We start from the raw sequence: 26,171 nt of genomic DNA on the forward strand, positions 1-26,171 counted from the left end.
TGGACCACAAAACTGCATCTAATTCTGACCTAGTTAGATATTCCAGAGTCCTGTCACAAACTCAGAAAAGGCTGAACTGCTCGGCTACCGCTCAACAGAGTCCTGTGCTGTGCTATGCCTCTCCGGCACCCACCTGCCTGACAACCCTGACAAGAACAAGCTGGATCTCAGTAATGTCACATTGAGTCACATGACCTCTGTGCCTCAGTGTTTTCAGCTGTGAAGTAGATCAGTGTTGGTAGGCCACCCTCCTGCTCTGTTGTGATACTTCAGGACAGCGGCCAGTGCACACTGGGTTATCTCATTGTCCCAGTATTGCCAGAGGTTATAGAAAGTGCACAGGGAACGTGAGCTGTTATTATTACTACATGTAGTCTGCTGGCAGACTCAGGCATGAAAAAAAAAATAACTAACTTAAAACATGGTGGAATAAGCGGCAGAGGGAAGTATTTCTTTTTTATTATGGGGCCAGGAAATTGGTCTGGATATGGCAGCCTCAACTTCTGTATTCAACAGAGGGACTCTATCTGTTTCAACCTCAAAGTTCTAAGCTTTCGGAAGGATTTAAGAGATGTTGGTTTTCACCATCATTTCCATTGATGACCCCAAGGTTTCATCAGCTCCCACTGCTAACAACTGTGTTCCCTCACTATCTGTTTCATGCACAGGCTTCACTCTAAGACACAGCTGGAGCATTTATTCTTTGTTCTAAAATTAATTTACTTTCGGAAATGTGAGTAAAAGCAAATGATTTTCATCCTACCACAGAGAATTGATCGCCCCAGGTTTATCAAAGCAGAGCTGCAATAGTAGCAAAGGCTACCATGCCAACACGTTCTGCGAATTTCCCAAGCACAGATAAAATATATTTGTTGTCTTCAGACTCCAAATGACAAAATGCTGTATAAATACATCGAGGCCAAAGACTCTTGGGGATATATTTTTAAAAAAGCCTCTGACACATTGAGAGCCACTAGAAGGAAAGACTGCGATGCAGCTTTCTTGCCTGCACAATGCGCCATGACATGTCTCAGGGATGTTAGAGAAGGTGCCGTGGGGAAGAGGGAGAGACAGGCTTGGACATCTGGCGCCCACTCATCTCCACGCATGCGCAGAACAAAGCAAACCAGCATCGCGTGTTTGCAGAAAGAAGGCTGGACAGTGTCAGTGGTGCGTCACCATAATGAGCGGGTAAGTGGCTGAACCAACCTCCTCTTTGGATGTGAAGGCATCATTTACTCCACTGAAGAATCATTTGTCTGCTGTCTGACAGAATTAGGAAATTAGGTTTTGGAAGCAAACTGGCTCAGGAGAAGTAAGCATGGCCACAGGGGCTATCATCAAGAAGTTTACAGAATTGGGCCCCTAAGCAAAGAGAAGGGAGAAATGACTTTCTTTCGACACACACACAAACAAGTATGGTTGTATACTTCTTCCAGATTTAGGTTGAGATCTGGGGCTCCATCAGTGGTCTACACTGAGCAGGAGAGGGGAAATCAGTCGCAAAGCAGAAACATACCAGACCACCTCTATAAAACCCAACAGACTCCATGACAGCACCGAGGATCAGTGTCAAACACTGAAGAGATGCAGTCTGTCCTCACCCTGGATCAGAACATAAGCTATTCACGCTCAAATTCCCATGATGAGCAGATCAGAGCTTTCACAGTAGCGCAGGAGGATGTTCTGATCAGTGAGCAGATATCGGAGCCATTTTTCCTTCACAGAGAGTAAAGGTTCCCTAACCTCAGGATGATGGGTCAACCCAAAGGGACAACAACACAGAAGATAAAAGCAACACGCCACATTTAACGTTTATTTTGATCTCCCAGTGGCAGACACAACAAAAATGAAATCATGAAAAAAAAAATGGAGGTAGGTATGGTTGTACTCTCCAATAATCCCAGACTCTGGAAGGGGAGACAGGGAAACTGGAGCAAGCTTAAGGCTGGCTGAGCGATACAGTGAGTTCTAGGCATCCAGGGCTGTATGGTGAGATCCTGTCTCCAAATCAATCGAGCAATCAAACAATGAAGGAATAAATAATAAATAAATAAATAAATATTTTTAAAGGGAACCGGAAGATGGTATAATGAAGAAAAACTTCTGCTGTGGATATCGGTCTGTATAAATAAAACACTGATTGGCCAGTGGCCAGGCAGGAAGTATAGGTGGGACAAGAAGAGAGGAGAATTCTGGGAAGTAGAAGGCTGAGTGAAGGAGACACTGCCAACCGCCGCCATGACAAGCCACATGTAAAGATGCCGGTAAGCCACGAGCCACGTGGCAAGGTATAGATTTATAAAAATGGGTTAATTTAAGATATAAGAACAGTTAGCAAGAAGCCTGCCACGGCCATACAGTTTGTAAATAGCATAAGCATCTGTGTGTTTATTTTGTAAGTTGGGCTGTCGGACTGCCGGGGCTTGGCGGGACCCTGAGTGAAAACTCAAGCTACAAACTTCTGCGTGGTGAATTTCCTCTTTGCAAACACGGTTTGATCCTAGTCTCATACTTCACCTCCTTTGTGGATACGAACTCAGGTCAAACAGATCACCATTCTACAGACTTCGGTTCCTGCTCATCAACATTTATTGGTAAGGAGACTGCCAAGTATATCAGGAATAGGTCTCGGGTCTGGAACACAGTTGTGAAGAATGATTCCTGTCCTCAGGAATCTTATTCAAGCATTTGAAAGACAGAGTCAACAAACACATGCAAAGTGCAATGACATCACAATTCCCAAAATTCATTGCCCAGTGTTGTGGCTTCCTACTAAGAATCCCATCACCCCAGTGGCTCAGACTCAACAATACTGTGTCCTCTTAGTTTTGAGCAGACAGAGGAACTTAAATATTAAGAGGTTTCTTTTACATGAACAAAAGCATGGAATTTCATATAGTAAAAACAGGAAGGGCATAATTTAAAAATAAATCTGCCAGTACTCCATTTTACATATTTAACACTGAAATGTAAATACCTTGGTTTTGATAATAAAAAGCAGCTGCTGTGGATGTGTTTTTATTTAGAACACCCATCAGTTTGAACTTAGGACAACACAATATTAAACCATATGTGAGTATAATTCAAAATCCGATATTGTGTACAGCCACAGCTCTGGTATTTCAAGGTACGCTTTGATACCAATTGAATTAAATAATTTTCTGTAAGTACTACTTGCTCTTTTATATACAGGAACAGTATTACCCAAAGCAAATTGATAATAGCCACTTTTAAGACATATCTAAATAAATATGCCTTATAAACAAGTAAAGTTTTCACAAAAACCTATGGGTTCAATTCCTAATCAGCCCTTGTTCCAATTCCTCCATTCCCACAAATCACAAATACTAAATCATATAATTCTTTCTGGGCAATGTTTAAATGGAGTTGGCTGCCTGGACAGGATGTAAGCCAAGACATGACTGAATTCGGGGCCCCGGGTGGTGCCTATGTTATATCAATAACTCCCATTCCCAAAGAACCAGGCAAGCGGGAATAAAGGGCAGCCCTGTCCTCCCCGGAGCTCTGTCTTGGCTCCACATGCTCTTTTGAGGAAATGTGATGGAGAAAAGATTTCTCCCATTTTCAACTAAAAAGAAAGTCATTGTTTGAAGTGTAACGGAAATGTCACAACCACTAGAATCAGCCAGTGGGCTGAGCCTTCTTACTTATAATCAAAGACTGGCTTTTCTCCCCTCACTCTTGGATAGAGTTTGGAGTTTATTCCAGAAATTAAAAATAGAGGGGAGTGAAGGGAAAAAAACACGAGCAATAGGATAAACTCCCCCAAAAACCGAGGCAGGGAAAATGGAAATAACAGCACCCTTTTTGTAGAACATTCAATGTTTGGTTCTTTTCTGGTGCTGATTCAGATAATTTCCCTCATTTTGCAAGTATATTTTTTTAACCTTTCTATTTCAAGGACACTGATGATCAATATTGTATTGAAGTACTTGAATATTATTAAGAACAGTGTCAGAGAAAATTCATTTGGCCCTTAAAATAATCAACTACCTTCTTCCCACCTTCCTGTTGGGAGGAATACGAAAGAAATTAGCTGGCAACAGTGTTAACTGTGTGAGACCGTAAAGATGAGTGCAGACTGACTCTAAATAAGTAGAAGGACATGGGAAAGAGGGACCGGTGCTAGCCAGCAATGCACAGGAGTGTGGTTGTCAGGAGTGAAGCAGTAGTAGTCTTGATGCCCACACGCTAGCTCCTACTTCCCAGCACTGCTCAGATTCCCACTTACAGTGTACAGTTAAGCACTTCATTTTTCCCTTTCCCATTTTCTTGTCTATATAGATGGGCATGCTCCTCCTCTATAACTGGTCAACATAAGATAAACAAACTGCTGCCTTTTATAAAAGGCAAAAAGGGGAAATCTTAACTAGAGTAAACGAGGCTCCTTTTTTACAGCTAACTAGAGTAATGATATGTTACTGTCTTTAGAAACTACCTTTGGGCTAGATGGTGGCTCAGTGGATAACAGGTTGGCTGTATAAGCCTGAGGATCTGAGTTCAGATCTTCAGACTTCATCTAGAGGCTCACGGGTTAGCATTTCTGTAACCCCAGTGCTCTCATAGTGAGACAGAGGCAGAGCTAGGAGAATCCAAGAGACCTGCCTCAAACCAGACGGACGATGAGGACAGTCACCTGAAGCTGTCTTCTAGCCCTCATACACATACCATCGAATATACACACCAAAGCATGGGCACACCTGTCCTCATACACAGGAGCATGTACATACATACACATAGATTATGCACATGTGCACACACACACACACACACAAAAAAAAATTACCTGTGATGGAATAAATTGATTAAAGTAGGGCAATGGCTGAAAAGTTTCAGTACTGCTGAAAGCATTCTAAAAATATACATGATCCTTGAAGCTACATGCATTTAGACATTTCTTAAGTTTTGTAATCATGACACAGACTTTATCACAGCTAAATTAGAACAGGAAATTTACTAGAAACAAATTCACAGATGAAATGAAAACCTACCTTATGAAAGAAATTATATGAGGCTAAATGACTCTCACTTTTACGACTTCATAGCTATTGAGATCAACCAAATGCAAAATGTTCACTTTCCTTTTGCAGGTCAAATCCTTAAGGCTAGAATATATGCTCCCCAACCAAATGCTATAGGCTACACCTGCACTTCCATAGTAAGACAAAGAATCATGCTTTTTGTCATTAGTTTTAGCAATTCCTAATGCAGTTTTTTTTTTCTTGGATTCAATGTCAGCAGCCAGGCTTGACCTGTTCACTCTCACCTTCGCATTTCTGAGTTGTCTCACTCTGCTTGTGACCAGCAGGGCATCTGCACTCGAAAGAGCCCACTGTGTTGATACAGTTCCCCCCTTGGCACAATCCTGGGATAGCCTGGCATTCGTCAACATCTGCAAGGAGAAAACATTTTGAGCATACACCAAACTGATTTGCAGGCTCTATCAGTATTTTTCTTTTATGTCCGGGGAAAATGTTGCTCTCAAGATGTCAGGGTGAGGGAGGCAGCCCCTCCGCATGCCTGTTACTTAACTTACATAGACAGTACCAGGTATGCCACATGAGTCTTCTGGAGAGCCACTGTGCTGTTCTGGGGTGAGGAGAATCTACAGATTTGGTGTGCCACAGAATGCAGAGCAGCAAAATGTTTATATCACAAAAAGAGTAAGTTCTCTGACCAATGATCTAAGTTTCTGTATTCATACATTCTAAAAGCATTAATTAAATGCGAAGTGAGTAAATTCAAGAGACTATGACAAAATACAAAAACAAAAAGCTATACAGATAGATAATTACTATGAAATTTGGGTGTCTGGGAATATAAGTAAAATTGATGTATCTTGTCAGTACTAATCACAGACATAAGAAAAAAATGACTTACTAATATAAGCACTGATAATGAGCATATCACCACAGAGTCTATAAAGATGGAAAAGATCCAAAAAATGAATGGTAGAAATTCAATAGTTAAGGTGAAATACACAAGTCTGTCGAAAGGGACAAATGCCAAGGCTTACTCAAGAACAAACATATTGAGTATAAAGTATTTCTGTTAAAGTAATTTCATTCACAGTTTAATATATTTACACAAAGAACACCCCAGGCCTCAGGGGATGCACCACTGAAGCCTATTAACGATTTAAGAGAAAAAAATGACAGAAATTTCATTCAAATTCTTACAGCACAACGGTGTGACACTGTCCTGTTGATGGGACTTTAAAAAACATCTGTCTGGCATCCAAGCCAGACCTAGACATTACCAAAAGAAACACAAATAAAAAGAACAAAACTGAAAATCTCCCTCCAGGACAGGCACACAAAATTTTAATAAGTCGAGCTTAGTAATACATTAAAATTAGTGTAACAGGAACAGAAGAGGTTTATCCCAGGAATTTAGAGGTTTTTTTTAAAAAGTAGAATGAAATATTAATCAATATAGTTCATCATATTAACAAATAAAAGAAGAAAAGCCATCACCAACCTACAGATTTAGAAAAACAAGTAACAGAATTCACCTCTAATTCATGATTCTAACAGCCTCACTAAAGCAATATAACTTCTTTAATCTGACTAGTCATATGTGAAAAACAAAAACTATGGTTAACAAGATAGGTAGAGATTTTCAGTGATCCTTTGTTGAGAGTGTTTGAAAGTCATGTCCTCCCTTGCCTGTTTATTTCCTTGAGACAGGATCTTGCTATATAAACCAGGCTGGCTTGGACACATTATATGGAGCCAAGGCTGACCTCATGCTCTACCACATCCATTAAAATTTTCATTTTTTTTTTTTTTTTTTTTTGGTTTTTCGAGACAGGGTTTCTCTGTGTAGCTTTGCGCCTTTCCTGGAACTCACTTGGTAGGCCAGGCTGGCCTCGAACTCACAGAGATCCGCCTGGCTCTGCCTCCCGAGTGCTGGGATTAAAGGCGAAAATTTTCATTTTTATATCTGTGTAAATTTGACTTAACTTCTTTACAAGAAGCAATGATATAACTGAGTAGATTTATATGTTAAACTTTATACATAAAATAAAAACATAAAAAGCTGTAAAAAGTTGCTACAATCAGTTCAAACTGAAAGTCTAGTCAAACTGATAAATGACACATATTTCATTATAAGGTTAAAAAATACCGTGTGCCCTTGTCACATACATTTAAAATACAGAAGCACAGAACACCAGAGAAACAACAATTCATAAATGTGCAGTCCTTTCCTTAAAGGAGACTTTTATTCACATATCCATATAAAGTCATTGTCTGTGTATTTAACAAAAATAAGACACTGGGTGTGGTGGTGCATGCCTTTAATCTCAGAACTCAGGAAGAAGAGGCAAGTGGCACTCTGTGAGTTCGAAGCCAATCTGGTCTATATAATGAGTTTAATGTCAGCGAGTGCTTAATTGTGAGATCTGAACAGAAAGGGTAAGGCTATACTTCATGTGTCCTGTGTCTCTTTTGTATAAAAGCATGTTAGAGTTTCTTGTTACTTTTAGTAAACCCACAAACAGGGTACCCTTTGTGTTTAGGAATTAGAGACTTTGAGCTTACAAAAGAGAGCATGCTTTTAATGTCTGTCTATAAAATTAGTGAAAACAGTCCGAAGAAAGTTTGTATTAAAATTAAATCTCAGGGCATTTTAAAGACTCCCCAGTTCAAACGAAAGTCAACTGGGAAGTAAAATAAAGGACATAAAGTTAGATACTGAAAAACTTCAAGCAGTGAGGCATCACTATTCCAAAAGGTCCTACACTCCAATCTGTGACACAAAACAGGAGAAAACACCTCTGGGGACTTCTTTTCCTGGAAGATAAATCAGAGGAAGGGTATCATAAAGGAAGCTGAAGTGTGAGGCCAGATTAGAATCCTTTAACACTGTTCATAAAATCTCGGCCTACACAGGGGATCTTCAGCAATTTTTCAAAGAGTAGAGAACTCTGACATGACAGTATTCACTGTGTAGCTGTTTAGAATGCATTTTCCTAGAAGGAAAAAGAAGTCCTTCATTTAGGAAGCCTCCTAGACTTTACAGCTATACAGTTTTAGTTTTAGATTTTTACAGAAAAAGCAACCACCACTTATCATTTTTATACTTGCTATAAAATAATACCTTTAAAAATAATGCCCCATAGCATCAGATAGTTTACACCTGTCTATTTTAAAGTAGTTTGCAGCAATTGTCAATTTTCATATCTTGGTGTGTTCATTACACACCGATCCTCTCACATTTAAAGTTGTTGCAATGAAACCCAGTACTTTTATAGTGAGTAAGCAAAATTACTGGTATGGATTTCACTGTACAGTAGGGAGATTTTATATTAAAAGTTTATAACCTTATTTATTCTCCTTCCTCATTTTAGTGTTGTTAATTATATGCCCTTCATTGGGGAAAATTAAGACATCTTATTTTGAAATCGTGAAAAGCTTTAAAAGGGATTTACAATAAAAACACAAAGAATAACACAAATTTATAATAATAACATAAAGAATATTTTAAACAAAGATTTACCATTAGTAACCTTCAACAAAATTCTTAATTTTCCTAAGTCATTTAGAGTTAGGTCTAGATCTCATGACTCTGTTCCCCCAATACTGATTTCTCTATAAAAACCGCTCAATTGAACCAGGCATGGGAGCTCATACCCCAGATCTTAGCCCTTGGGAGGCTGAAAGGAGGAGGAGCAAAAGTTAGAGATTAAGGTCGAGAACTTGTTTCAAAATAATAATAAAAAAAAAAGCTCTCATATAACTATACATGTGTCTTATAGGCAGGCAAGGCGAGCCATTGAAAGGAAAGAGGGGACTGTAAGGAAGTGAAACTGAAAAAATTAATTTAGAAACGTACACTAGCACTGTCTGCAAAGATAAGAGGCAAGCCCAGATTCCCAATTACAGCTTCAAAATCTCAGCCACACAACAGCTAACAATGAATTCTCCACTACCCACACAGTGCCAATGTGTTTCTGTTCATTCTGTCAGTTCAGGCTCATTCCACTCATTTCTTCAAATGCTGGATTATTGCAAATCCCATGCAAAGACTGTACAGAATTAAGTTAAATCTTTTGAGACGCAAGCCTTACCTTACCACTTCAATGTCTTCTATTGAAGTTACAAATAAGATATGTTGATAAAAATATATGTTAATTGCAGTTTATGAAACTTCACTCTCCAATTTCTCCAAAGACTCTTGTCCTAAATGGACAAATTCATTATAAAAACTAGCATTCAGTGGCACACTTTTAGTTCACGCCCAAATATGGAAAAATGTAGTATAGACTTGTAACACAGCTTGTTTATAGGTTTGGGGCCAAGGAGAAAAAAACAATTATATTTGATAATTTTTTTATTTGTTTAATTTTTCTATCACTAAAATAGATTCAATTAAATGTTTTATGTGTTTTGTCTGCATTTATGGACATGTTCATCCCATGTCTGTAGAGGCCAGCAGAGGAATTGCCTCCCCTGGAACTGGAGTTACTGATGGGTGCTGGGAACTGAATCTGAGTTCTCTGCAAGAGCAGACAGTATTGTAACTTGCTGGACCATCTCTCCAGCTCTAATGTTGCTGCTACTATTACTAATTCTATCAACATCACCTCTCTCTCTCTCTCTCTCTCTCTCTCTCTCTCTCTCTCTCTCTCTCTCTGTGTGTGTGTGTGTGTGTGTGTGTGTGTGTGTGTGTGCAGGCATGTATGCCACGGTAGAGTTGTGGGAGTCAGAAGACAACTTTCAGGAGTCATTTCTCTCCTTCCAATGTGGGTTCCAGGAACCTAACTCAGGAAAGCACTTTTACACAGTGAGGCTTTCCCGCCCTCCTAGATCATTTTTTAAATGAAATTCTTATTTTTATGTTCTGTATATATTCATGCCAATAACTTTTATTTCCATAAAGGCAAGTGTCAGGCCTTAACCACAACAATTAAATAATTGGCTTATGTCTCTCTGAAGTCTTAGATACATGAGATTTCTCGGCAACTACTCGCCATGGTTTGGTTCAGCCACACTCTCCATTCATGAGTGACATGAGAATTCAAACACTACATGGTCATAATAACAAGCTGATAACGGCAGTATACTACCTGCTGATATCCAATCTTAGAACAGAAAAAGAGCAGAGAACGTTTCTGTCTCAGTGTGCTTCATCCAGCAGATGCCACCATTTCTAGACACTAAAGTGAGAAAGCCAGCGGAGAACTTGGCATTTCCTCATTATGTTGCTCACATCAATCCACTGGCAGCAAGTCCGTAGTTCCCACACACTTCCCACATCTTCATTCTGCCTCCACGGCCTTAGCCTCCATCACACATCACCTGAACTTCTGCTAGGGCTGTGGAGCTCATTTCATGTCTTCCTCCCTCAGTCCCTGTACTTGATTCTCTACAGAGCAATGAAGGAAATCTCATCCAAGTTCAGATGAGAGCAGATTATCATGAAAAAGGTCGATGGGCACAAACTTGGCCCTCACAGTGTCATGCTCTATGAGTCATTCTAAAGACATGCAAGACAATGGGGGGGGATTTCCTTATTTTAACGATCAAAGGAGATGGGGAAATGACACAGTTGGTCCAGTGCTTCCTGGAGAGATGACTCAGTTGGTCAAGAGCTTATGGGGGAGATGGCTCAATTGGTCAAGTGTTTATGGGGTGGGTGGGGCTCACAGTTGGCCAAGTGCTTATGGGGGGAGATGGCTAAGTCTATCAAATTCTTACTGGGGGGATGATTCAGCTGGTCGAATTCTTACTGGGGAGATTGCCCAGTTAGTCAGGTGCTTATATACAACCTGAGGACCTGAATTTGATCTCCTCAAACCACATAACAAGGCAGGTGTGGTGCTGTGCACTTGTAATCCAGGGCTGGGGAGGCAGAGACAGGCAGGTCCCTCACACTCCTTGGTCAGCACTAGTACACCTTACTTGCTGAGCTCAGGGACAATGAAAGACCTCGTAACAAAACAAAACAAAACAAAAAGTGGAATGACACCCAAAGTTGACCCAGGGGATGCTTATTATCTTCTCGGTTAAGTTTTGTGCTTGTCAATCAGTAGAAGCCTTTGTCTATCTCATAAACTTTCTCTTTGTCATTTTTGTGGAGTTTTTCAGCTTCTCTCATCAATTGTTTTTGAATAGCTTCTACTGTGTGCCAGTTTTTCTACCAGTGTTTCTTATTATACTCTGACATTAGGCCTTGTGTGGTTGGTACACCGCTGACTCTTTTAGTTATATGGATGTGTGTATGTATATGTATTATTTGACTTTCAACAGGCTAAGTATTGTGGGTAAGTGTGAAATGTCCCCATAGGCTCATATGTTTGAACACTTGGTCCTCAGCTGGAGGTGCTATTCAGGAGGGTTGTGGAACTTTCTGGAAAAGGAGCTTCACTGGATTAAGTGAGTTACTGGTGAGCTCCTTTTCCTGACTGCAAGTGCAATGAGACCAGCTACCAAACACTCTGTCACTATACCTTCCCCGCCATGATAGACTGACTGTATCCCCTACAACCACAAGCCAACATAACCCCTTCCTCAAGTTGCTTCTTGTCAAATAATCACAGAAATAGGGAGAGTAACTAATGTAAACAGTTTAAAACCTTTCTATTACCAACTCCATATTTTCTCAGTTGCCATTATTTAATGCTTATAATTCTCCTTTAAAGACCTTTTTCTTTTTATAAGAAAGACCTTATTATTTTTAATCATTGAGATGAAAGATGTGTGAACCCTGTATATATTTATATATAATTCTTTGGGGGCACATTTTCCACCTGTCTTTTTCTTATGTTTGTGTTTTCTTGTCTTATTTTTTTAAGTTTCCCCTTCTACCACCTTCTGTTACTGTGAAGGTCTAAGGTCCATGAATGAGTCAGGATGTTACTCTCCTTTTCAATGGGACATTAGTAACTGTGGATCTAGTTCTTAGTAGGTTCAAACAAACACAAACTGAAGGATGATGGTGCACCCCACACACAAATGTTTAGAAAGCTCCCCCTGTCCAGTGGCTTCTCATCACTAACTTTAATCATTGTTTCAGAATCTGATTTCAGAATTGTGAGCTGTTCATAGTAAGCACCCTCTTGGTGTTTCTGCTAAGCTGGAATGGGAGATTAGCTTGCTATCTTTACTAGAGGTTACTGTGATGGAATTTTAAGCAATGTCTTAGATTGTATAAGTAGTGACTTTGTGTTGACAGAATGTTCATTTAAGATTAGACTTGCAAATTACATGATTATTTTGGTCACTATAGACAACTAAGATAAATGTGTTTTGGTTATAACTATCTTTACTAATTTCTACTAATCAGGATCATTGTCAAATCTCCTTTTCAACTAAGAACTAAAATTTAATAAACAAATAAACAAATTTCCTTACCATGCTTTCAAGTTTTGGAACAGGCAGAGATATTTAAAAGCCCAATATTTAACCATCAATGACATGTTAATTTTTATATTACTTATGTATTAATATAACTACAGATTTAAAGTAGATACATTCATTTACAAGTATTAATCTTAAGTAAAACACCACTTCTAATTAGAATATGTGCCGTATATGTAGATAAAATGAAAATTATAAGAAAATACTACATGCATGCAAATAGCTGTTTGCATAGGATATAAATCTCATAAATATTCCTGGAAGGATTTAATTCAACTATCAAAATTTTGAATTCACTTGTTTTATGATAGCTTAAATGTAAAGGGTGACAGGACCTAACTTTGGTCACAGTGCAATGTAAAGTGGAGATGGCACACCACTAAGTGTGGATGAAGATAGGGACAACACACCACTAAGTTTTTATAGAGGACAAGAACTTACTCTGCTTTCAGCATTAAAGAAGCCAGAGATTGCTAAGCACCCCAAGAACATACACCTGACCCTGCTTATCTCAGTATAGAATATTAACAAAGACACAGCTAAAACTTAAAAAATAAAACAAAACAAAAATCTTGCTGTTTTTCCTCACAGATTAAGTTTCCTAAAGTATCATCTTAATTTTCTGTTGCTTCTCATTTCCCACAGTTATTGTGTTTGGTACAACCACGATGCTGCATTCTTTCTGAAGTCATGGACCAATTAAAACTGTAACAGCTGCAGGGTAACCAACTTTCAGAGATGGCCTGCCTTGGTTAGGATGATCAGTGTTTTGGAGTCAGCATTAAGCGATTTTTAATGTCTTCTATGCAGCTGACATTTGTTTTTAACTTTATAAAATTCCAACCATCCTATAAAGTGACTGGCCAAAATTACAAAAAATAAACAAGTGTGACATGTATATCAGTGTGTCATTTTTAATGTCCCACCTCTCCCAAGCTAATTTGGCATAAGTATTCCGGAAACAATCTAGGAACAAGAGAAAATGAAATCATAGGAAGATGTAGCTTAAACACCTTCTAAACTGAGGATTACCACATGTCTAGGAACTTCCTGACCACGCTGTGATCTTGAGACTAGGCAGAACGTCTCCTCTTGCTTTTCCAGACATTTTAACCATGTGTTAAGTTGCATTTTGCTCCCGTTACTGTGCTAATCCATTAGAGTTTCGAGGCAAATGATGTCCAAAACTTAACCTCTGTTGCATAAGCAAAACCAAGCGAGTAAGCCTCGAGACACTGCTTACTCCTAACTACAGAATCTGAACATGGAGGACACATCTCTTACACAGTCGTGCTCTGAAATATGAGGCCTCTGACAGAACATCGAGGGAAAAAAGACATGCCCACACTGGTGACGAGGTTTAATAATTTGGTGTGCCTTGGCTGAATGACGTTTTAACATGAACGATTTCTTTCCTTGAAATATGACGTTTTGAAATATTTAAATCCTGTAACCATTTCTTGGCTCAAAGAGTGTTTCCTGCCTTTGCTGTATGTACACTCACACCAGGCACCGTCCTAGATTCCTCCCCACCTCCCCAAGCTCACTAGTGAATTAAATGATTTCTGCCCTTGCGCAGATTATATTCTACAGGCAGGGAATCAAGCCCGGGACAAAGTGTCTTAGAAGTTGAAAGGTGATGCAGAATAAAAGAAAGGGGGGGCATTATTATATAATATCTATGTAATGGATTATCTTATTTTCAGTAGTTATCTATGCCTATGGTGTTCTATGTACACCAATTTTGGAAGTCTCTAGAGAATAGTAAATACTATCAAGAGTGAATTACAGTACATCTACACACAGAGGAAACACTCGGGCTAATGAGTGTTCATAAGAAACATAGAGAAGTTTCCTATTTGTAATAAAGAATATTAAGATCAGCACTTAACACAGCTTTCATCCTTGAGGTCTTACCCGTAATAGTTACTAAAAAGCCTTGTAAGTCCACAACTGACATGGTTTTCATTATTGGTAAATACTCAACTTTCTACTCTGGGGAGTTGTACTGCTATCCCCTCTGTGTCCCTGTAGCTCTGTTTTGAAAATCACTATGACACAGTGATTAATCTGTGATTCATTAACACCAGTATAATCACAGGTTGCCTTAACTGAACTGCTACGGTTGTTTTTAGAATTTGGAGTATCAGCACACACAGGATACCTTGGGGATGGGACACAACTCTAAACACAAAGTTCATTTCCACTTCCCATGCTTGAACACAGAGCTTTGTGATAATTTTACTCAATATTTTAACAATTTTGTGCATTTTAAAAAAGATTTATTTCTTTCTTTGTTCGTATATGTGTGCTTCTGTGTGCCTTCCAGATGAGTGCAGGTACCTCTGGACACTAGAGAGTGCATTGGATGCCTGGAGCTCAAGATACAGGCAACGATGAGCCTCCCTATGTAAATTTATGGAACCAAATTAGTTTCTTCTGCAAGAGCAGCAAATACTTTTGACTGTTGAGCCATTTCGACAGGCTTCGATTCTGTGTATTTTGACAGCAGCTTCCCATGTGAGGTCACAGTGGAGCTTTTCCCCTCACGGCATCGTGTCAGCGTTCAAAATGTTCTTGTTTGGGGAGCCTTTCAGAATTTGGATTTTTTCAATTTAGAGGTGCTATGCCCACACCCTTTAATAACAACACTACAAAACTGGCAAAAATCTTTGGAGGCTACTGTTTGTTTTTTAATTTACCAAATTGCTCACAGTTTATTGTGCAGTGAGCTAAGGTTGCATGTGCTTTCTCAGTTGTAATTATGACATAGAGGAGGACACCGGTCTGCTTATGAAACTCTGGCATTTGCTCAGTGGAGCTGAAGGCATCTTCACTTCTGACATGCTCACTGATTTTAGCCTGAACTTTCAGCTCTAACCTTGTACATGATTTCCTTATAATAAGTACGTCTAACTCCCGTGTCTCAAATAGAAGCAACACCATTTCTATCAATAATACAAAAGCCATCTCTACACCCATTCAACAACTTACTAGAGAGAGTATTTCTAAGTTTTAAAAATGGATTTAGTACCTATGACATCAGAGAAGTAGCTAATGATGGCAAGGTCTCTGTTGGCTAAAAAGGAGTGGAACTAACTAGTAAGTACAGGACCATTCTAGGTACTTGGGTTGGACTCCGTGGCTGTAGGAGCCTCTGGCCTCAGATCTGCGCTTGACACATGTACCAGCGCCACTTATGAGGTGTGGGAGTCCCTGGATATTACCTGGAGAGAAAGACATCATGAACGATCAGGAGAGAAGAAATCACTTCCTCCAGGAGAACTGTGTGTGTAGTGCAAGGTAGGTACAAAAGACTGTGCCATCAGAATAAAGACACAGCAGCTTACTCTCTCATTGTATTGCAGATTTTAAGAAGTAGTTTTTAAGCCGGGCGGTGGTGGCGCACGTCTTTAATCCCAGCACTCGGGAGGCAGAGCCAGGCGGATCTCTGTGAGTTCGAGGCCAGCCTGGGCTACCAAGTGAGTCCCAGGAAAGGCGCAAAGCTACACAGAGAAACCCTGTCTCGAAAAACCAAAAAAAAAAAAAAAAAAAAAAAAAAAAAAAAAAAAAAAAAAAAAAGAAGTAGTTTTTAAAAGTTATTTTATGCTGGGCGGCAGTGGCTCATGTCTTTAATCCCAGAACTTGGGAGGCAGAGGCAGGCAGATCTCTGTGAGTTTAAGGCCAGCCTGCTCTACAGAGTGAGACCCAGGACAGGCACCAAAACTACACAGAGAAACCCTGTCTCGGAAAAAAACAAAACAAAACAAAACAAAAGTTATTTTATTTTTCATCTTCTCTATTAATGTTAAGAACGGAAACTTTCCATTGGGTGACTAAAATATAAATTATAAATATAAACTATCTCTAATCAGATTTCTGAGCAGGGTCCACCATGGCAATGGGTACTGTTGTCAAGGTTCCCACACACAGTTTCAGGTTTCCCGACTCCTATCAAAGAGGTGATACTTGTGGTGGTAAACACGGCTGACTCACCTTGACAGGCTCCTGTGCGGATGTTGGGAATGAAGCCCCGGCGGCAGGGCTGAGGCTGGGCTGGACACATCTCACAGGGATGACCCCAGGCTCGTCCAATGGTGGCACAGCACAGTGTCTTCGTGCAGACGATGCCCGTCAGCTGCCCCTGGCACATCTGATTATTGACTTGTGTGAAACACGGGCCTGTCCTGTAGTCTAGAATGAGATGGAAGGAAAGACAGCTTTAATGATCACGAGCTAGTCTAAGACCCCGCTACCAATCACAGAAACTTCCTTCTGAGCAAAGCATCTAAAGAAAGAAGAGCTGTGAGTTTCATTGAAAATTTATAATTTTCCAATCATGAGACATGTATTCAGAGACCACAGCGGATTCTGCACTGGGCATTGCCATCCGATGGCTCATGGCACCCAGATGTGCTTCCTTGGCTTAGATGATTTTAAAGAATTTCAATTGGTAGTCAACATTGCAAAAATGGGAAATTTCACAAGAAACTTGTATTTCAGGCTTTTCTTGAATAAAACAAAACAAAACTGGAAGTTCTAGCTGTGCAAAACCCAATATGTCACATGGCATGATAAGATGAAGAGTTTTTCCTCCTAGGACCCTCCCACTTTAATCCTAACCATTAGTATGTATTCAAAAGCCTCACATGGGCCCTGAAGGCATTGTCATTAATGATTACTCCTTCTTATTCTCTGAGGAGTTTCTTTTCAGACTAAGTGGTCAAGAGTTTAGAAAGCCAAAGTAACCAGATGAAGATGCGTTTTGCTTATCAAAAATATATTGGGGCAGTCTAAACAATGCATGGTTAGGTCGAATAAACTGACATCTATCTCTCTATCACTTTGTAGCTTAGCTTAGAAATGCTAAGAAAGCCCTGAGGTCATGAATTCTTTACAGGCAAGGTAATGTTGGGTTCTCATTGCTCTTTATCAGATGACTGTTATCTTATGCTGCTATAGATGATGACCAATCTGAGTAAATGCATGGCAATTGCATGATTCACAAGCACCCTTAAGACCTTCCTATGAGGTCAGGACTCTTACACCTCCAAGTGTAAGGTTCAGGTTCCAGCTATCTTGGTGTCAACTTTATATCCCACCCTTAGGCCCGTTGACCCAGACTCAGTCTATTTAACAAAAGGTTCAAGAGATCCACAGGCATCTCAAAGCTTGAGGGCTGGACCAGGCTGTAAGCAACTCAAAGGCTGGCTCTGGGTGTTTCTAGTCTACTTTCTACAGGCTGTAAATCTAATTCAATAAACATTCTGGGTAGCCAGTAAACATTCTTGTAGACAGAATGGAACTACCAATAAGAGCCATTGAGTGTTACTGGTGTAGAAGCTTAAGAGGCCCCCTGGCAGTAGTATCAGGATCCGTCCCTCGTACATGAGCTGGCTTTTTGGAGGGACACCTAAAAAGGTGTCCTATGGTGGGACACCTTGCACAGCCTTGATGCAAGTGGAGGGGTTTGGACCTGCCTCTACTGAATGTACCAAGCTCTGCTGACTCCCCATGGGAGACCTTGCCTTGTTGGAGGAGGGACTGGGGAGTGGGTGGGGGTGGGGTAGGCAGGAGAGGAGGGAGGAGAGGGGGAATCTGTGATTGATATGTAAAATGAATAAAAAAAACCCTCAATAAATAAATTAATAGATAAATAATGTTATGCTAATTTAAAAAAAAGAAATGGAAGAGAAGTTAGTTTCCTAATGACCAACTGGTATAATGGCTCCCATTAGCCCTGGAAGTAAGAACAGATACAAAAACATTTCTTTCCAGAAAGACTGCAGCTCATCGTTGGCCACCTCTTGGGAATAAAAGCTGACTCTCAGGCTTTTGTTACAAAGATTCGTGATATGATTCTTATGAAAAACTGCTACTGTGGAAGTCAACCTTGGATAACAATCTGACATGTGGAATGACATGTAGGATGTAGGATAGCATATAAAGACTGCACAGAGTCAAACAAAACTTAAAACTGCATGAAACGGTGTTTAAGGAAAAAGGAGGCTTCCTTGAACTAAAGAAGTGGGTATTTTAAAAGTTCAGTGCACTTAGAGAACTAATATAAAGATAAGTAAATTCAATGGAATGAAACAAAATCTAGAGCGGGTATTTTGGCACAAGTTCTTAAAGTTCTCAGCTTAACTTCCACAAAAGTAGCTTATTTTAATTCCCTCTTTTTTTTTTTTTAAGATTTATTTATTTATTGTGTATACAGCATGTTTGCCTGCATGCCAGAAGAGGGTATCCAGATCTCATTACAGATGGTTGTGAGCCACCACGTGGTTGCTGGGAATTGAACTCAGGACCTCTGGAAGAGCAGCCAGTGTTCTTAACCTCTGAGCCATCTCTCCAGCCCTAATTCCCTCTTAAGAAGAGCAGATGTACTGGCTGCAGCTGAATCTTGAAGAAAAATCTTTTATGTATATGGAAAGCTATACCAATCTTATGAATAAGCATTTTCCAGGTCATAACTTTAAAAAAATCTTCATAAAACCCACATTTTGCCATTTTAAATATTGGGTTTGCAAGTTTTCAATTATATCAAGTTCTGAACAAGTTGGAAAACTCCATTTTTTACCAAAAGACATTAAAATTATGAGTTCTTGAGATACATGCATAAATACTTATCTTCAAATACTTTAAGATTTTTAGATCCCAGCCGGGCGGTGGTGGCACACGCCTTTAATCCCAGCACTTGGGAGGCAGAGGCAGGTGGATCTCTGTGAGTTCGAGGCCAGCCTGGTCTACAGAGGGAGATCCAGGACAGGCTCCAAAGCTACACAGAGAAACCCTGTCTCAAAAAACCAACAACAACAACAACAACAAAAAAAAAAAAAAAAAAACAATTTCTGGGCCTTCCTCTAACCCATCCTCCTCAAGCAAACCAACTGGACACAGAAAACTCATCCCTTTATCTCACCACAGCACCTTCTTAAAATGCTGGCCTCTGAGCATATTCTCAGTGGACACAGCAGCTATGTGTCTTTGTAAATGATCTTTTTGGTGGAATGTACTGATGCAGGCAACCTTAAGCTCCCTTCTAACAATAGATTTCGTCTATCTCTCTCCTATTCTTTACACTGTCTTCTGCACCAAATATGCAACAGCTTACTTACTATGACATTTTTCTCTCTCACTTAAATAGCTGTAAAGTTTACATTTGCATTTTTAGCTCTACATGTAGCAACTGTCAATAGCCAAAGCAAGAAGGATGTTGCATATGGGAAAAGAATTTAAATTCTTGGTCAGATTAAAGTATGCTGTCCCTAAATTCTACTTGTACATTGGCTATGAGCAAGAATCTGATAAATACCTTGCTTGTCGATCATGTATTCTCTTTATGAAAGTTTCACTGTAGCAAAATATTACTGTACACCCCAGTAAGCATTAGGAGTCAAGGATGGGAGCAAAGTATAGACATGTTTCATCAACTTTGTTGTGATGGGGCCAATGGATGGGAAACTGGTAACTTCTTCCTTGAGGTATGACCAATAAATTTTTTTAAAAAAAATTAGTCTGTGAAATATAAATATTGCTATTTTTATTTTCTAATATCTCAGTGAAATACTACTGTTTGAGAACTTGTTTTAGGCCATTTCATTTATTTACTATTTAAATGTATCATCTTATTTTTTTCTTATTGCATGTGTGCAACTGCATGATGCGTGAGGGGAGAGGCGTGTGTGCCACGGCTCACCTGTGGAGGTGAGAAGAAATCTTTGAGGAGTCAACTGTCTCCTCCCTACTTTATCTGTGTTCCAGAGATCAAACTCAGGCCAGCAGTCTTTCAGCTTGGAGAAGCAAACATCTTTAATGGCTGAACCACCTCCCGGGCTCTTTATTTCATGCTTTTGAACATTAGGACAATTAGCAAGCTCATAAAAAAATTTGGCAACTCCCTGAATTTCTTTCCTCCACAGACAACTTAATTAAGGTATATATTACATGTCATAAAATTATCTGTCTGAAATATACAATTAAATGATTTGCGGTACATTTATAGAAATGCACAACTATTATCACAATCCAGTTCTGGAACATTTCTGTTACTTCTGCAACATTCCTTCTGTCTATTACCAGCCCAATCCCAGACAACTGCTCTCCAAGCCCCGTCACTACCAATTTGCATTTTCAGGACAACTCATATAAATCAATGACATCATAGGCTAAATTAAGTGTGAAGCCCGAGTCTGTATATGAGAATTATCCTTAGATAAGTAAGGCAAAGCACTCTAGAACATGATGGAGGATGGCTAAGATGTAGAAATATAAGCATGTATCACGACAGAGGAGATGAGGAAGAAGATTAACCAAGGCGAAGTGGGTATGAAAGAGTCACATGATTACCTAGTATCTTGTAACCGTATTTAAAAATAAAATTTATGTTTTTTAAAAAAGGAGTTTGATGGGAGCTACCTTGAATAACCTGAAAAAGCTGTCCACAGAAGCTGTGGTTTATTAAACTCCAATGCCACAGGTGGGGATACCTCTGAGTTGTTGATCAAGGAAGTCTCAGGGGCTCCAAAAAAATACACGTTCTTGCTATTCCTTTTGGTTACCCATCAGAGGTAGATGAGGAGACCTAGTACTGAAGACACTACACATCCTGGATGTGTGATACGCAGAAGATGACCAGGACTGAGCTGGAAGCTTCCTCCCTCCCAGGTAGCTTTCATTGTGCCAGAAGAGGCTATGTAGACCTACTGAGGGAGAAGAGGTACCAATGGTCTCACTTTTCTGTGAACACCATGACCAATCAACTAAATAAGTAAGGTATGCCTTAAAGGGCACTATGGTTATGGGGATAATCATTTGCTTTCCAATTGGATTTGAGACCCACTCTACAGAAGGAAAAACAGACCTTGTACTAGAAACCTGGACAAAACCCCATGGTGAGGGAGATCATAAGCCTTAAGGGGGAACTGAATACTGATGTTTATCTACATTGATATAGCATCAGGCTGCCCTGTAACTATGTATGCTTACCCCCAGATAAATGCCACTCTCAGGTTTATTCAGACCACTGAATAGTGATGAACAGAGATTCCTGGTTGCACAAGTTCTTCTGTGTAAGTAAAGGATAATAAATGCTCTACCCTAACAAAGCAATCTATTCCATCCTCACTAAGGCTCAGAGAGCATTGCCCAATAGGGGACATGGCAGAAAGAATGCAAGTTAGAAAACAAAGAAAACAAAAATCTGTGCAACAACATCTTCTAGCAAAGACAGAGCTAGGGATGCTTGCACTCGGTCCATATAAGGTGGTGCCACCGACATTAAGGCATGGATGGAGGAGGGATTCAGAAGGCACTAACCCTTACTGCTGAACTATAGTTTTACCTACAGATTGAGGGACAGTGCATGTAACTCCCTCAGTCATGTACTCACTAGTGGCCCCCCACCCCCATCAAGCTCAGGTAGTTCCAACCCAACAGTCACACAGACGGCTCTGATTAAACTAAATGGGGTCATGAAACCAAACCAAAAGTTGTGAGTCTGGGACTTGTAGGGGAGGGGTTCATTTTGAGAGAGATAGGAGGGAGATAAGAAAGGCCGGAAGGGGGAGAATAATCAGAAGTGTGTTTATGAAATTATCAAATAACAAAATTAATCAATTAAAAAAGTCCCGGGAAATCAACGTTAGATGACGGGCTGGGGAGAAGGCTGAGGTGGTAAAGTGCCTGATGGACAGGTCCAAGTACCCGAGGTCTGGTCTGCAGCGCTCACATAAAAAACTGGTGTGGTTGCACACATCGGTAGATCTGTAACCCTGGTGAAGGTGGGGACACAAACTATAGGAACCTAGAGTTTGTTAGCCCGCCAGTGTAGCCAATCAGTGAGCACCAGGTTCAGTGAGAGACCAGGTCTTCAAAAATAAAGCAGATAGGTGGTGTGAAGGGGGAAAATGGGAAAAAAACAAGTAGAGGGATGGGAAGATGAAGAAGAAACAACACTAAGGATGTTTGATATAGCATCAAGGAATCATATTATTTTGTATGTCCCTAAAATTACACTATATATATGTGTGTGTGTGTGTGTGTGTGTGTGTGTGTGTGTGTGTGTGTGTGTATGTGTATGTGTGTATACTCTCTCTCCCTCTGTCTGTCTCTCTGTCTCTGTCTCTCTCTCCCCCTCTCTCTGTCTCTCTCTGTCTCTGTCTGTCTCTGTCTCTGCCACACACACACACACACACACACACACACACACACACCTTAAATGAAATTATGCAACCTAGCATGACAATATTCCCTATGAAAGCCATAGATTATCTAAAAAAAAAAAAAGTACCAGGTATGAGAAGCTTTCCTTAAGTTGTTGGTTAAGATGGTCCACATGATTCTCCAAACAATATAAGCTATTGCTGCTGTCCCTGATGGCCTCTCAGAGGCTGAAGATACCATACACTTCAGACACAGTACTTCTGATCTGACAGCCTCCTCACTGAGAACTAGATTTCACTGGACCGGAAAATACTATGCAAGATGCCAAAGGAGGAGAGCAAATCACAGTCCTATACTGCTGTGATATCTATGAACCACAAGAATTACCAACACAGCAATAGTGGCACTCACATCTTGGTGGTAACCAACAACTATCTAATTGGACTGAAGGCCCCTTCAGTGTGGTGAAGGAAATCATGCCTGGTGCTAGAAAGTCATCCAACTACCCAGTGCTAGTGAGGTGATGGATCTCGGTGGACAATCTACTATAGCCACTTTCCTAAACCAGCACAGTTCCTAACTGTGTTCTCAATACTTATTAGACCCACAGATAACTGTAGTTCTCAACCTTCACCAAAGAAGCTTCTCTTTATAGCAGAAAATCACTACTGGTCATAATGCAAAAGTCAATGGATTGGATCATGGGGATCCCAGCTCCTAGAGATACATTTATAACACAGCTCTGGCACCTAAAGACTAGAGAGTATGCAGAAGGTAGTGTGTGTGGGGGGATGGAGGCATGAGAGCCAGAGGACCAAGAAGACTGCTGTGGGAAATGATAATGAAGACACACACTCGTGATATTGCAACAACCTGACTACCTACACGAGACATGAACAAATCAATAGACATGCTGATGTGTAAGTGGGAAATCTCACCTCTAGACAAAGAAGAACTACAGGCAACAATGAAGGACAATTAGTGTCTCCCAAGAATAAGCCCCCTAAATGACTACCCAGTAAAAAATGGTCAGCCCTGATATCATACACGCAAGCAACAAAAATGGACTTAGCAGGGTGTGTTTATATATATTCATATATATATAAATGTTACAGTAGTAATCAAAGGAAAAACCCCGTTAATTTGAGAGGGAATGGGGCAGAAGACACTGGAGGGTTTGGAAGGAGGAAAGGGAAGGGAAGAAGGGATATAATTATATTTTAATTGAATATATATATTCAATTCAATTCAATTGGATATAATTATATTTTAATTGAAACAAAATGTAACTTTTTAAAAGATAAAGTGTTTCTGGTTCCAAGTCCACACACGCTTTAAGTCACACATGCATACACACACACACACACACACACACACACACACACACACACACAGCATTGGCTGGCTTAGGATCATAATATGAGGTTAAAAATTAAAATTAAATTGAGACAAGATTCATATACTAAAAGATACAATGAAATACAAAGAAGCAGCAAAATCTTCTGGAAACACAAGAGCTTTTCAAAAATAGACAAAGCAACTAAGGAAAAAAAAGGAAAAACAAACTCTTGCTTTCATAGGTAGATATATAATTCTGTGTTATGTAAAGAGAAAACATAATAGATTTATTTATTAATTTATTATGATAAATTTGTTAATTTATGATAAATCTTTGCTTACAATCACACAATTATTAGAATGACACCAATAGATTCCGGAGCTTTCTACTAAACGTCACGTCTGTAACAGTCTATGAAACTGAAAGCTGTCACTGCCCTTTTGTAGAGTTTTGGGTAAAGGAGCTGAGGGCCACCCAAGAAAGGAGCTTTCTGTGCTGTTTTAAAAGGGATGATTGTTTTTCCAACTAGAGGTCTATGACATGAAATTGATCATTTTAGAGGAACAAAGGGCACTAGCTCTAAAATCACACAGCACCGTGGTTTGCCAGCACGCACAGCTCTGTGGCTGAAAGTGGCAGCCAGTAGCCACATGTGGCTTCCTCAATTTCAGCTTAAAATACAAGTGACATAAAACAAACATTCAGTTCTTCAGTCACACTCGCCACATGTCAAGGGCTCAGAGGCCACACGGTGGTTAGTGGCTACCAAACTGGAAAGCACAAGAATTTACATCATCCCAGAATGTTCTATCTACATATGCTTCTGTGGTTATCTCCCTAGACCACAGAGAAATGGAAATTAAAACAGCGCTTGGTACAATGGCTCTATACTGGGGGTGTGTCTGAAGACACATAGATTCAGGTTAAAAATGCAATGAAATGTGGCAACATTCAGACCTTACCTGTCGATCAGCATCAAAAAGCTCTCTAATGAAGAGCTTTGGACTCTAGCAGCTCTGTAATAATGTTTTTTTTTTTTTTTTTTTTTTTTTTTTTTTTTTTTTTTTATTGTGTGGGTAGGAGAAACCAGGGACATGTGAACAAAGGACAAAGAACGCACATGTGCCAACCATGAAGTATGTGCAGAGCATGGGTGCACCACTGTGAATACTCCTGTTCAGGGCACAAATAGCTCTTTTACTGATGGTCACAGTAGATTTACACAGGTTAAGCAAAATTGCCCAAAGCGCCACAGTTGGTGCTAAAGTGAAGCAGATTTTGAATGAGCAATGGTATCTCACATAAAATCTCTGCTCCCGTTTTCAAGATTTTATGTGTACATGTTCATATCTGTGCATGCATGTGGAGACCAGAAGTCAGTGTTGGGTATTTTTCTCAGTCAATCTCCACATCACCTTTTGAGACCGTCTCCCGCTGAACCAGGGACTCTGATTCTAGTAGACTGGCTACCGAGGAATCCTCCTGCCTCTGCCTCCTCAGCTCTGGCAGTACAGCCACCTGCCTCCATGTCAGGCTTTTTCCTACAGGTGTTGCCAATCCAACTTAGGTCCCCACGCTTGCGCACAGTGAGTACTTTATGTTGGCTGAGCCCTGTCCCCACCCCCAAATCCATATTCTCAGTTCTCACACTCTCTCTTCCATTTCTCAGCATCTTCGACTATCATGGCAAGAGTTTGTTCTGCACTTGATCAAGAGCCTTTGCTTTGAGTTAAATGCATTTTTGTGCCCATCTATTCCATCCCATATTTTAAGACTGTAAGGGTCTTTTTTCTGTCAGCAAATTAGCTTGGTTTGCTCAATGCTTCACTGGGTCCTTTGATTTGTGTCCCAGGAGCCACCATGTCTAAGACCTCTCAGCCACTGCCCGGATATAGTTGTTTCGCAGCCGCTGTTAGTATCGCATCCTTCTTAGTTACGGCGTTACAGCACAGGCCACTCATGTCCTTATCAGCGGCAGCTCTGCTGATCTTCTCTGCATGGGCAGAGTTAAGGAAGTGCTAGTTCAGTGCTGAAAGAGGTTGTGGTGATGATGCTGAGTGGATGACAGAAATGGCTAACCCAGTGCCCAAGGAGCCAGACATGCTGTCTACAGAAGATAACACTGAACTGCTCAGTAAAGCCTCAGTTTAACCCCAGTTTTTAATATGGATAAACCCAAACTTTCAGCCCCTCCTAGATGGAACATACAAAACATTTTTAAGCACTTGTAACAGATGACTTAAATTCTAATCACTTTCTGTAACTTTTTAGATATG

General features: G+C 40.1%; 1 protein-coding gene across 1 annotated transcript in view; it reads right to left on the minus strand.

The window, feature by feature from the left end:
* The window catches only part of Fbn2 (fibrillin 2), a 214,223-nt gene that overhangs the window by 142,642 nt on the left and 45,410 nt on the right, over window positions 1-26,171 (minus strand). Inside the window, exons 6-7 of the mRNA XM_076555290.1 lie at window positions 16,386-16,583; window positions 5,291-5,416 (exon numbers count right to left, since the gene is read on the minus strand). Coding sequence (XP_076411405.1) covers window positions 5,291-5,416; window positions 16,386-16,583 — 324 coding nt within the window. The remainder of the gene's footprint in view (window positions 1-5,290; window positions 5,417-16,385; window positions 16,584-26,171) is intronic.

Source organism: Peromyscus maniculatus, chromosome 19 (genome assembly GCF_049852395.1).
Source record: "Peromyscus maniculatus bairdii isolate BWxNUB_F1_BW_parent chromosome 19, HU_Pman_BW_mat_3.1, whole genome shotgun sequence".
NCBI classification, from domain to species: Eukaryota; Metazoa; Chordata; class Mammalia; order Rodentia; family Cricetidae; genus Peromyscus; species Peromyscus maniculatus.